The sequence below is a fragment of the Vigna unguiculata genome, chromosome 5, assembly GCF_037176805.1.
Source record: "Vigna unguiculata cultivar grain cowpea cultivar isolate G323 ecotype 2 chromosome 5, ASM3717680v1, whole genome shotgun sequence".
Taxonomy (NCBI): Eukaryota; Viridiplantae; Streptophyta; class Magnoliopsida; order Fabales; family Fabaceae; genus Vigna; species Vigna unguiculata.
Window position 1 is genome coordinate 7,332,532 of NC_140796.1, and position 13,567 is coordinate 7,346,098.

Below are 13,567 nucleotides of genomic sequence, written 5' to 3' on the forward strand. Positions count from 1 at the left end.
GTGTTGTATCCTCAGAGATTTGTTAAAACCTTACCAATATTTGTACTACAATAATGCTTTTGTGATTACGTTTTGGCTAAGAACAACTTAGTAAGAAGTATTATAAAAACAAATAAGGTTGGATGTTTTCTCTCTTTCCCTGGTTCTATTTTGATTTCCTTTCTTTAACCTAAAATCTATCACAAATTATTGCTCTTGAAGTACTCTATCTAAGTAGATTTAGATGCATCCTTACAGTCCAAAACCTAGGGAAATTTAGACCCAAGGTGATTCTCTACTCTTGGTAGACTAAATATCTACTTTACTGCTCATGACTTTTCAGCCCAACATCCCCTATAAGTACCATTTATGCACTAGTATAGGTAAGACAAATTGTTTAGACCATAATTCAAACCAATTTTCCAACTCAATTTGAACCAATTAGAATAATCAAAGATAATTAAAACAATTCACAATCTAATGAATCATAATAGCAATAGATACATTAGAAGATTAATCATAAATAAAAAAAAGGTTAAGTTCAAATACATCCAACCTTACGCTTTGAGTTTAGCCACACATGATCGAGAGATCAACCCATTAATACACATAAATCCACTTTCTCTCCACTTTATCCATCCCAAAAGAAAATTGTAAAGAGTTTCCAGAGGAAGGAAGCCTATTCTCTGTGAATATTATGACCTAGCCAAAGAAGAAAGTCTTATTTTATAGACTGATGTAAGCAATGCTCAACCAATTTTTCTGCACTCAACCACATGAACTTCTTTTATGAGTTTTTCTGTTGGTGTGCTTAGCCACATGAACTTCTTCTATTATTCTGATGCTTGAAGTATCACTTCACTATCAATAGTTTAAGCTCATGTGTGTAGTTCAACAACACTTTTTAGGCTCAACCCAAGGATCTATGATTGTTCTATATTCTCAACTATCATGGTTGAGCTCTTTAAACATGGCCGAGTGTAATGCCTGATTTCTCTCTCTTTTCTCTTGCAAAATAATGTGATTTCATTAGTTTTCATGTTTTCCATTCATCAAAGGAGGATGTTCATCGGTATAAGTATGGTCTTTTTCCTTGCTAAAAACAATTTAAGTCTTTAATGAGTGTCTAATTTAATATGCTTATGATGTTAAAGAGACACTTATCAATATACTAATAACAAATCCAAATTCAAATGACTAATTCAAGGAAGTCACCTCACGTACTAAACACCTATACAAATATATTACAATATTAATACATGTCACTTTTAATACATGTCACTTGTCATTTTTTATCACGAATAATAAACTTACTCAACTTATTTGATGTGAAAGTTTCATTTTCCTTTATTCCAACTATTTTTTTTATATTGATCATATCATTATATTATGAATTTCATTTATACAAATAAATTTATCAATTTCATCTCCTATGATACTTTAAAATCGATCATCCATTATAATTACAATTATGTTAAAGAGAATAATGGATTTCAATAAAAATATTACATTTTAGAACATTTAATCAAGTAAAAAAACGTTTTTAAATTACATATAAGCTAAACAAAATATTTAGATTGGCAAATCTACAAGTAAATTATACACTTACATTTGACTTACCATAATGTACATTCCATAATAATATCAAATGTTGAATTACTATGTGTTAATTAAAAAAAAAGTATAAATACCTCTATTATTAACTGCTTAAAACTAAAACATAAAATTTACTCCTACTAACTTCAACATCTACACAACGTTCTGAAAACAATAATAATGAATACAGATTGTTATAAAATAAAAAAAGACAAGCTGTTTTTAAATAGTGGCAGAAAACTCCTAAAGAGTGTAGAAACGAACAAATTGTTCTAAATAATTTCTTTTAACTTGGATCGATTCATACAATTTTGTTACGAGAAATCGAAGGTGCACAAAATTTCAACAACTTTTAAGAAATACCATTTCCGATGAAATAAGAATTCAACAACCTTATTACAAAAAGTTTAAATAAAATTCCACAATCAATTCAATCTTACTTTACTCTGAAATAATGATATATGACATTACAATGTATTTCGAAAAATCAATTTCAGAACAAAAGGAACAATATTCAAAATTGAAGGCTCTATAATCAGCACCTTCATTATATTTAACACATGCAATTAGACAGTGTTATGAAATGTTTAAGTGTTCTAACTAAAGAGACTATTATGTACAAAAACAAATCTGATCAAAGGTTATTTTTTTTTTTTCATATTGAAGGTTAATGTTTCAATCTCAAAATTATCAAAATTACATCAATAGGGTCGATCATTATATTTAATATATTAAAAATCATGATATAATTTTGACCTTAAAAAGTTATCTAATATTATTAGATATATCTAAATAAATAAGATTTTTGAATTATCCACTTCAAATTTAAATAGTTTTTCAGATCATATATTCACAAATATTTTATTAATTTTTTCTAGAAGGTTGTTGCATTTTTCTATAATGGTATTTTTGAAAGGGTAGTTGATTTTATTTTTTCGAAATTGATTGTCTAAAACTTATGTATTTGTAGGTTGCAACTTTCAAAGTTTAAAGTTAAGAACAACTTTGTCATTTCATATTTTTGGGGATTCAGGTTGAAATTTCTAGAATAGAAGAACGAGTATGTTTGCATGAGTAGTTTTTATTGAGCCAAAAATGTTTGTGGGTACCACAAATCTTATGGTTGACGAGAATGGGTCTGACTCTTTTTATTCTCGTTCAAGGGTAGGGTTAGGTTCAATTTGTATTAAAAAACTGTGGACTTAAATTTTAATATCTAATTTCATTTTATTACCTGATTTTGTTTTGCTTATAATTTTAAAAATAAATTACATCTTAAATTATTGTATATATTTAATTTAAACAATATATAAAACCTAATAAATATAAAAGATTGAAATAAATATTAATGAATGAAATTACATTTTTAGTTAAATATATGATATTACTATAATTTAAATGAAATAATTATTTTATATTTTAATATCTATAATAAATAGAGCTGATAAAAAAAATCTATAATTAATAGAAAATAAACACAGGATTTTAATTCTAATAAGATTAATAAAAGGGAAAATCCAGAAAAAAAAGAATAAAAAATTGAACCGGTTGGTAATCCGGTGGTGGTTTGACTGGACCGGATCAGATAACGAGAGAGTTAAGAAATGGAAAATGGGGTAAAACCATAGCAGACAGCAATAATCAATTACACAGCTGCAACAACCAACACAAGCAGCACCAACCTCCTTCTTTCTCTTCTCTTCTCTTCTCTTCTCTTCTTTTTCTCTCTCGCGCCCAATTCGCCTTATTCTCCTCCATCTCCAATTCACTCTCTCTCCACTTTTTTCTCTCCACACTTTCATTTCCGTCGAATCTTCGATCGGAACCGGCGATCGGACCGAACGCCACTCCGCGCCGGAATCCTGTAGAAGGTAAGCCAAACTGTGACCTATATTTCCTTCTTCTTGGCTTTCTTTGTATCTGAAGCAGCAATGTGGGTTTCGTTGTGATCCGTGCATTTTCTTTCATTGACTTTTCAAGCTTCGATCGAATCGTGCGTGAATGCGCGAGACTTAGCGGAGAGATCTGCTGTTTCTCGATCCGTGTTCGCAATGCGAGGCGATCAGAGTCGATTCGATTGCTTGAGTTTGTGTTCGAGCAAGATCCGAGACTTGTTTCTTGCGTTTTTGGCTAAGCGACGACTTTTGGCTTTGGATGAACGTGTGGTTGTTTTTACTTACTGTTGTTGCGTTCTTGTTGGATTGAATTGATTTCAAATAGTTAACTTAACTAAAGGGTGGAGCGTGTTTCAGTGTCAGTGTTTTTGAGCTTCGACTTGTGCACACTTTACTTCATTTAGTTATTGGAAATTTGTTCCTAACTCAAATATAAGCGAATGAAGTAGTTTTTTGAGTTGACCGAGGAAGCTAATGAATTTCCTCTTAGTGTGTACTGTAGACTATTGTAATGTGAAGTTTTATAATGGTTTCTTGTGTGCTTGGTCAAACTAAAGATTGTCTTGCTTACTTTTAGTTGCCTAGCGGGACCTTTTTACTGAAATCGCTGACGAACTGACATTGTCAACCATTTACACGCTGTTAGTTAACTGGATCAATAAATAGTGTGCAACTCATGAATCACCGTTTTTACTTCGTTTAGGTTCAATTTTATGCACATGAAATATAAGATTAGAGTCATAGAGGATCCAGATTCGGTGCAGTCATTTTTGTGTGCAATCATGCATTTTGTGCTTTCATAACTGTTCGATAAAGATCAGCTGCTGAGGTTTAGAATTGTTTTAAGTTGATGCACCAAGATATAATCCAAGCGGGCTGATCTTAACTTGATCGTTCTAAATTGCTGAATGCGTTCAAAAAGTGAGTGCCGGGAATGTGGATCTGAGTATTGGCCATCACAAAAGCATTTTCTATTTTTGTTTAATTGGTTTCTTTCCATATGGTCTGCGGTTTTCTTGTTTGATGCATGCATCACATAATGTCTGTTCTTCCAAAAGGTTCATATAGAACTTGCTGTTCATTAAGCTGTTTTGTGGTTATTGTAATTTTACTAGTTGTTACTTACAGGTGGATTGGGCTTTCATAATTGGAATGAATATTTTTTAGCTTACTCAAAAATATCTTGATGGAAGAAAAGGAAGAAACAAAAGAGATAAATATATCTGGTAATGGATTAGATATTGATGAAATAGTAGATAGTGGCGTAAAACAATTTATTGGAAGTCCTCATCAGGAAAATGTAAATTCTAGCAGCAGTGTTGGGGTTGAACTTATAGATGAAAGGGCTAACTTGCAAGAACAAGTTATTGATTCTGTAACTACAGTGATGGACGAGGACCAGTTTGAGCAAGTATCTTTGAAAGACCAAGATAAGAATAATGAGCATGAGGATTCAAACCGCTCGTCTGGTTCTGATAATAAACAACATCCATATGGTGGAAATGCAGAGGATTTTCAACAATCATTTGGGTCAAACTCAATAGAGAATGATTCTTCCCCAGTTGCGGAGATGGATAATGATAATCATTCTTATAGTCCTGGGTCAGAAGGACATTATGGTCATACATCCAAGCATTTTTCCACATCAATTAATTTTGATTCTAGCGGATATTCTACTTTTAATTCTCCACCAAAGCCAAGACAGAAACATGCAAAGCCGAATGTGTCTCCAGAATTGCTCCATTTAGTTGATTCTGCTATTATGGGGAAACCTGAAGGTATGGACAAGTTGAAGAATATCGCAAGTGGTGTAGAATTTTTTGATGGTGGGGAAGAAATGGACAGTGTGCCTTTCTTAATTGTAGATTCACTTCTTGCAACAATGGGTGGAGTGGAAAGTTTTGAAGAGGATGAAGATAATAATCCTCCCAGTGTGATGCTGAATTCCCGGGCTGCCATTTTGGCTGGTGAACTTATTCCTTGGCTTCCTTATGCAGGTGATACTGATGATGTGATGTCACCAAGGACACGGATGGTTAGGGGACTACTTGTGATATTAAGGGCTTGTACTAGAAATAGGGCAATGTGCTCATTGGCTGGCCTTTTAGAAGTGTTGTTGAGAACAGCAGAAAAAATTTTCACTGTGGATGTTGGCTTAAATGGTCAAATGAGGTGGGATGGAACACCTTTGTGCCACTGCATACAATATTTGGCGGGTCATTCTCTCACTGTGAGTGATCTTTATAGATGGTTTCAAGTAATTACAAAAACACTTACAACAGTTTGGGCTCCACGATTAACACTGGCATTGGAGAAGGCAATTAGTGGAAAGGAGTCAATGGGACCAGCTTGCACCTTTGAGTTTGATGGTGAAAGTTCTGGTTTGCTTGGTCCAGGCGAAAGCCGTTGGCCATTTATCAATGGATATGCTTTTGCAACATGGATCTACATTGAATCATTTGCAGACACATTAAATACAGCTACAGTTGCTGCTGCAATTGCTGCTGCTGCAGCAGCTAGGTCTGGTAAATCATCAGCTATGTCAGCTGCTGCTGCAGCTAGTGCACTTGCTGGTGAAGGTACAGCACACATGCCACGGCTGTTCAGTTTTTTATCCGGTGATAATCAGGGTATAGAGGCTTATTTCCATGCTCAATTTTTGGTTGTTGAAACTGCTAGTGGAAAGGGAAAGAAATCTTCTTTGCATTTTACCTATGCTTTCAAACCACAATGCTGGTATTTCGTTGGTCTTGAACATATAGGCAAGCATGGAATTCTTGGGAAAGCAGAAAGTGAAGTCAGATTGTATATAGATGGGTCTTTGTATGAAAGTCGTCCTTTTGAGTTCCCTCGAATTTCCAAACCTCTTGCCTTTTGCTGCATAGGGACTAACCCTCCTCCTACTATGGCTGGTTTGCAACGCCGTCGTCGTCAATGTCCTCTGTTTGCTGAGATGGGTCCTGTTTACATCTTCAAGGAACCAATTGGTCCAGAAAGAATGTCAGGCATGGCTTCTAGAGGTGGGGATATAGTTCCTTCTTTTGGTAATGCTGCCGGGCTACCATGGCTAGCAACAAATGCCTATGTGCAGAGCAAGGCAGAGGAAAGCGTGCTTTTGGATGCAGAAATAGGAGGTTGCCTTCATCTGCTCTATCATCCCAGTTTGCTCAGTGGTCGTTTCTGTCCTGATGCTTCACCCTCTGGTGCTTCAGGTTTGATAATTTCTATCGACTCTTTTATGATAATACATGAGTAATGAATTTTAAACACTGCATAAATGCATATTGATTTTTCATGCAGAAAGGCCCCTGGTACCTGGTAAATAATCATTGGAAGGTTAGTTTGTGGATTTATATGATGGAAATAAAAAGTGATTTACTATATTTTGGGTTAGTGTTTGTAATCATCACAATGGTGGTTCTTCTCTAATCTGTAGTAGTGAAAATTTTTCTTTTACCTTAGTACTAGGATGCTTCTACTCTAATTCCAAGTCTTTGATTCTTGATTTCTGAAAGTTTATTTTCTTTTGTTTTAAAACTATATAATTCAAAAAATATTTTATTTTTGGGAATCAAGAACAGATCAGTTAGGGGCTTGCATTAAGCTTATATCCAAGCATATAAAATTGTATTATTGTTTATAAAAAGTCTTACAATGAATATTAACCAAATTAAAGGGTGGGTAAATGGTATGAAATTCATTGAGAAATAGACATACTATTAGTGTTCTATCTGTGATTAAGCTGTCTCGTGAGGTTATCTTGTATAGTTGACTTTTTGATAGGTTCTGTTTCTCTCTTTGCGAGTCTGACAGCTACACACATAGATTAGATATGCTGGCTCTTGGAATTTGAACTTATGGCCTCATTCAACTTTATGTAACTGGCTTGTAATGTAATGAATGTTCGGAATTTATAAGATTTATTTAAATCATATTTTTAGTCAATGTGAGACTAAATACCATATTTGAGGCTACAATTAATGACAGTTCCCAAAGGGGCTGCAACTAAGTTGGGCTAAGGATGATCCCATTTAATGTGGCATTCAAACATAATCCTCCTGCCCACGGCTGTCAGCCTGGAGTGTGGTAATGTGGGTGGCCCTACAATGGATTTACGTTAGTCTTTGAGAGCATCTTATAGTTTGCATTTGGGATTTAACTCAACCGCATAAAACCACATTTGAGAGCATCTTTATAATGAAGGTGTATAAAATTTTCTGTATTGTAGTCTTCTTATAGTTTCTTTATAATAATGATTCAGGAACTCTTCGACGTCCAGCTGAGGTTCTTGGGCAAGTCCACGTTGCTACACGAATCCGACCTGTGGATGCTTTATGGGCATTATCCTATGGTGGTCCCTTGGCTTTGCTTCCTTTGACTATAAGCAATCTACATGAAAATACTCTGGAACCTCAGCAAGGGAATTCACCTTTGTCTTCAGCGACCACATCTTTGGCTGCCTCAATATTTAGAATTATATCCACAGCTATTCAACATCCAAGGAACAATGAAGAATTGGCTCGTGGTAGAGGACCAGAGGTTCTATCAAAAATTTTAAATTATCTTCTCCGAACTCTATCTTCACTTGATGTTAGAAAGCATGATGGTGTAAAAGATGAGGAACTTGTTGCTGCTGTTGTATCCCTTTGTCAATCTCAGAAGATCAACCATGCACTTAAAGTGCAGCTGTTCACTACACTGTTGTTAGATTTAAAAATTTGGAGTTTGTGTAGTTATGGCATACAAAAGAAGCTTTTATCATCTCTTGCAGATATGGTTTTCACCGAGTCAATGGTAATGCGAGATGCTAATGCCATTCAGATGCTTCTTGATGGCTGCAGAAGATGTTATTGGACTGTTCCTGAAATTGATTCATTAAATACTGTTTCCCTAACTGGGTCTACACGTCCAGTAGGTGAAATCAATGCTTTGGTTGATGAGCTCTTGGTGGTAGTTGAACTTCTAATAGTGGCTGCATCTCCTTCGTTGGCCTCAAATGATGTCCGATGTTTACTTGGATTCATGGTTGACTGTCCACAACCTAACCAGGTAAAGCAGTAACATCTAAGTGCTTTTATTTGCCTCAAATGATGTCCGATGTTTACTTGGATTCATGGTTGACTGTCCACAACCTAACCAGGTAAAGGGGTAACATTTAAGTGCTTTTCTTTTCGGTGCGGGCAATAAGAAGGGATTGTCGGACAGGATACTACAATGACAGACATATGGGTGCTGTCAATGCTAAAATGCATTTGCTAGAATAGAATTTCACAGTACCTTTTTGTGGTCTTTCTTATATAGCTTCTGGAAGAATGATTGCTTGTTTGGTGTTTTCAACTGAACTTTTTTATTATTAAATTTTTTATCATTTAGAATACAGTATTTTTTTATTATTTGTTAGGTACTTATTTCAGGGGTGTGGTAGTGTATTTCATGTTTGAGCTGGGTCTCTTCCAATACTATTATATAAAAATAACCTTTCCTTTTGTTTTACGATACAAATGGGTGTTATCATTTAGTTCCTTTCAGCCAGATACTCTTTTCCATGCAGTACTCATGTGGCATGGTGACATTGTTCCCTTGTGACTTGGCAACGTTTAGGGGACATGCCAATAATATGGCAAGTGATTTTGGCGTAACACTAACAAAGACATATATATAAGGTATACAACAAAAATTGTTGAATGTAATAAATAAGAAAAACTAGTAACATATATCTAAAACAATAAATTAGAAACGTGTTCTAGGAAATAAAATTCAACAAAAGTATCTATCAACAATGTATAGGGAGAAATGTGCAGAGGGATCATAGATGAAACTGAGGAAATAATGGCTCGAGAAAACAAAAAGGAACATAAACTGGTAGTCAAGATAACAAATAGAGATAATGCACAGTTGGCTGGAGAGGTTACATCAGAATTGAACTTCAGAACAAGGGGAGAGGAAACAAAAAGTACTATAAAGAGAGGAGTAAAGCAACTAATATCAATATTTTTTGTCTCAACAATCTGCCTTGGCCACATGGACAGGTGGCTGTCATAATCTGCAATGTAAAACTTACAATGCCATTGAAGTCTAATGACATTTTGTTTAACTATTGCAATCCCATCATGGGGTGGTACTGCTATGGAAACCCTGGCTTCTAGTTGATGACACTGACTTGGTGATGGTGGTTATATGATCTTGTTATGATATCTGTTTCCGCATTGATGATAATAAGGTCGTGCTCATTTGTTTCAGTTCTGACCACACACTTGTGAAAGCTGTTAAGATATCTTTAATATCTTATTTTTTGTTTTTATTGTTATTATTCTTCATATGTATTTTGGGCTTAGCCCATATATTATTTATTATAAATACAGCCCCTATGTGTATTTTCTACACAAGGGAGATTAATCTCAATCCCTACTTTCTCTATATTCAATAAAAGCCATGAGTTGGGCTGCATTTACATGGCACAGTAAGGCACAGCAGTTGTGAAAACCTAGCTAGCTGAATATCTGTAGTAGTTCCCTTTTTTAATCAGAGGAGAAAATGCTATGGCATCACCATACAAGTTGCAAACCTAACTAGGTTAACTCTAATAGGTTATATTTTGTGGTATGTTGTGTTAGATTGCGATATATTTAATGCATGTAATCTCAATGTTCTGGATCTCATGTTAAGTGGTTTTTTTGAAGTTTGTAATTCTAAGTGTTGCACATAATATAATGCTTTGGTTTGATTCTTTTATTTTTATTTTAATAAAACTGTACTAATTCGTTATTTATTCAATTTCAGGTTGCTAGGGTGCTGCATCTTTTCTACAGATTGGTTGTCCAGCCAAATGCATCTAGAGCTCATACATTTGCGGTAGAATTCCTGGCATGTGGTGGTGTAGAAACTCTTCTTGTTTTGCTCCAGAGGGAAGCTAAAGCTGGAGATAATGGTGTCCTGGATTCATGGTCAATGAATTCTGAACTTCACAAAACTGAGATTGATGGTGGTAATGAAATGACAAAAGGAAGTCAAGAAGATGAAGGATCGAAGGAGAAAAATGAAGCCATCTTACAAGACAATGACCACGGTTCCCTATCTGTTGATAGTGGCAGTAGCCCAGATCCTATTTCTCCTGTATTTGCCTCTGAAATTCCTTCTGTCAAGAATTTGGGAGGCATAAGCCTATCCATTAGTGCAGACAGTGCTAGAAAAAATGTTTACAATGTTGATAAAAGTGATGGGATTGTTGTTGGGATCATAGGTCTCTTAGGTGCATTAGTAGCTTCAGGCCAGCTGAGAATCGGTTCTTCTGCAGGTCCTGATACAACAAGCAACCTTTTGGGTGTTGGACTCCATGACAAAGGTGGTACTATGTTTGAAGACAAGGTCTCTCTTGTACTTTTTGCTTTACAAAAGGCATTTCAAGCAGCACCCAACAGGCTAATGACCAAAAATGTTTACACATCTTTGTTGGCTGCCTCGGTATGGCTACCTTCCTTCATCATATCTACACTCCATATTCCTATGCTGCAAATATGGGAATTGTCCTTTCATTTTACTATTTTTTGATAAAAGTTCTATCAATGTCTTTACCATGATTTATTCAGTATAAGCCCATTCTTTTATTTTATAAAATCATGTTAGGCATCACAATGAGATTTTAATAACTCAATTAGGTTAGCACCTTAAAACTCCATCAATCACGTGCCACCACATGAAAACTCCATAAAAAGGAAAAACAACAAGATACAAAAACACGAGGGGAGCAGATCAAAACTCATGCAAGAGAAAAAACCTCCAAAGCACTAACAAAAGCTAAACATAGGGAGGCTTAAATGATTTTTGAAGAAATCAAACTTAATATATGAAGGGAAAAAGTCATACAATGACATTGGCCATTCCAGTTTGTTGAATTAATTTCTCAATACTTGATCTTTTGTCAGGGGGCTTTTTAAATACACATTATTTTTCTTAAGAAAAGGAAACTTACTAGTTGAAGGGAGAAGGATATTTGCTAATATTAATGTAAAATGTCCTCTTATTAACCATGACCCAATGCAGATGAAAGAAAAACATAGAAGCCTTCAAGTCTCTTTTTGAGTGCTTATTCGAGATGTATGTTTAAAAATGTCATTAGGTGATAAGGTTACTATCCTCATTTGTTGATGTTTTCATTTTTCTTTGTTTTCTCTTCTTTTCAGATCAATGCCTCTTCTTCAGAGGATGGGCTAAATTTCTATGATTCTGGTCACCGCTTTGAGCATTCACAACTTTTGTTGGTGCTTTTGCATTCTCTTCCATTTGCACCTAGGCCTCTACAGAGCAGAGCGCTACAGGTATTAGCTTCACAGTCATGCATCCATTGTTTATAAGTTGTGTTTTATATGATTTATGAGGTGTTTGCTGTTTCATGTGTATTGTATGTGATGAAATTCTCAATACAGAGCACTTGTACATTAATGTACTGCTTAGTTCATGCATTTCAGTTTCTGGCATTTTATAGATTTTATTGGGGCATAAGTTCGCTGCTACTTGAAGATTCGAAAGATAATGCTGGAACACAGACATTTATTGACCTAGGCTAGTGCAAAACTAAAATAAAAGACAAGATTGGTTGTTAAAATCTAAATTTGCTTGTCAACAATGATTAATAGCAGTCCCCCCCTTAGTTTCTAGTACTTCTGTTATCTGTTACATTTAGATTTCATTGTAACGGATTTGACTATTTGATTTGTTATCATCTGGATAGATAGCTGTAGCTTTATCTGTAGCTTTATATTGTAATTGGTCTCAGTTAAGAGAAAACTGTGTCTGTGACATTTTCTCTAGCTTTGTCGTTACTGCTCTCATTTTCTCGGTCTCTGCCCTTATTAATGTTCAACTCTTGGGAGGTTGGGATTTAGTTTGGACAGTTATTATAGTTTGTTGATAGAATGGCTAGAGATTGTCGGATATATAACCAAATTATAGTATATGGTTGGGTGCAAATATCACCTTACAAGTTGGTTTTGTGAAATTAGATTAGGCTTTAAAGTCCACTTGCTAAGATAAGTGATTTGGGAGGTAAATAGCCAGGAGGAGGTTGTAAGGGATCAAATCGTGTTTGGAAAAAACCATTACCACCCGTTGGAGATTCCATATCTACTAGAGATATGGTCGAATAATAATATATACAATAAACCTTCGCTTAAATCCACACTCATTTAAGTTTGCATCCCGCTTAAATCCGCATTTAGAAAGAGAAAATTCTCGGATCAATAATTTTATGACTATTTTTAGAAAAAACCACATAAAGTCGTTTGACTTCATATTCGGTTACATTTTGTTCTATATATATATATAGTGTATAAATAGATAGAGAAAGAAATATGAATAAAATATCAAGTTCCTCTTTCACTATACCCCTCTTATATCTATCATATATCTTATATCTCTTATTTTACAATCTTTAAAAATTTTCAACACTCATAATATTCCATACTTTAATTATATGACCCCTAATATTTCATATTGTAATATGACTCTTAAAATTTCATAAATCTACATCCCAATTAAATATGTATCAAACTCTCAAGATTAAAATGCAGACTTAGGTGAATCTTATAAGCCAAATTTGTTAGGTTGAGTTAAATTTAAAGTCCACATTCTATGATGGTATCAAAGCCTTAGTAAGGTTTATTGGGCATATCATGCTACTCGTTATTAGATCACTCTTTATTCCTATGCTTGATATGTCTTTTTTTCATGTAAGGTATGTTGGAGATCTCATATATACTGAAAATTTGACTAAATTATAATATATAAGTAAGTTTAAATCTCAACTTACAAGCTGGTTTTGATATAATAATATACACTTTTTGAACAAGTTGTCTTTCAAACCTACCCAAATAGAAGTGCATACAAAAGAAACTAGCGAGCCAGATGGCCTGAACACACAAGCTGCAAAAACTTTTCCCATTTTAGATTTCCGTTTCATTAACTCCCAACTTAGTTTTAACATAGATGCTTCATTAAAATCTTCTATAGAACTTAATCCTAGTCCTCCTCCCTTGCAAGGCTTACAAACAATATCTATGGTACAGAAGTTGCTATAACCAAGCTAAATATCACTAGTCGAA

At 34.5% G+C, this 13,567-nt stretch overlaps 1 protein-coding gene across 2 annotated transcripts in view; it reads left to right on the forward strand.

Moving 5' to 3' along the window:
• The first annotated feature begins 3,191 nt into the window (after positions 1–3,191).
• The window catches only part of LOC114184879 (WD-40 repeat family protein / beige-like protein), a 40,591-nt gene continuing 30,215 nt past the window's right edge, over positions 3,192–13,567 (forward strand). Inside the window, exons 1-5 of one of the 2 annotated variants that reach the window (XM_085673729.1) lie at positions 3,192–3,446; positions 4,599–6,682; positions 7,732–8,519; positions 10,251–10,931; positions 11,651–11,785. In XM_085673729.1, coding sequence (XP_085529855.1) covers positions 4,657–6,682; positions 7,732–8,519; positions 10,251–10,931; positions 11,651–11,785 — 3,630 coding nt within the window. In that variant the 5' untranslated portion in view covers positions 3,192–3,446; positions 4,599–4,656. The remainder of the gene's footprint in view (positions 3,447–4,598; positions 6,683–7,731; positions 8,520–10,250; positions 10,932–11,650; positions 11,786–13,567) is intronic. The other variant, XM_028072256.2, reaches the window with a different exon arrangement.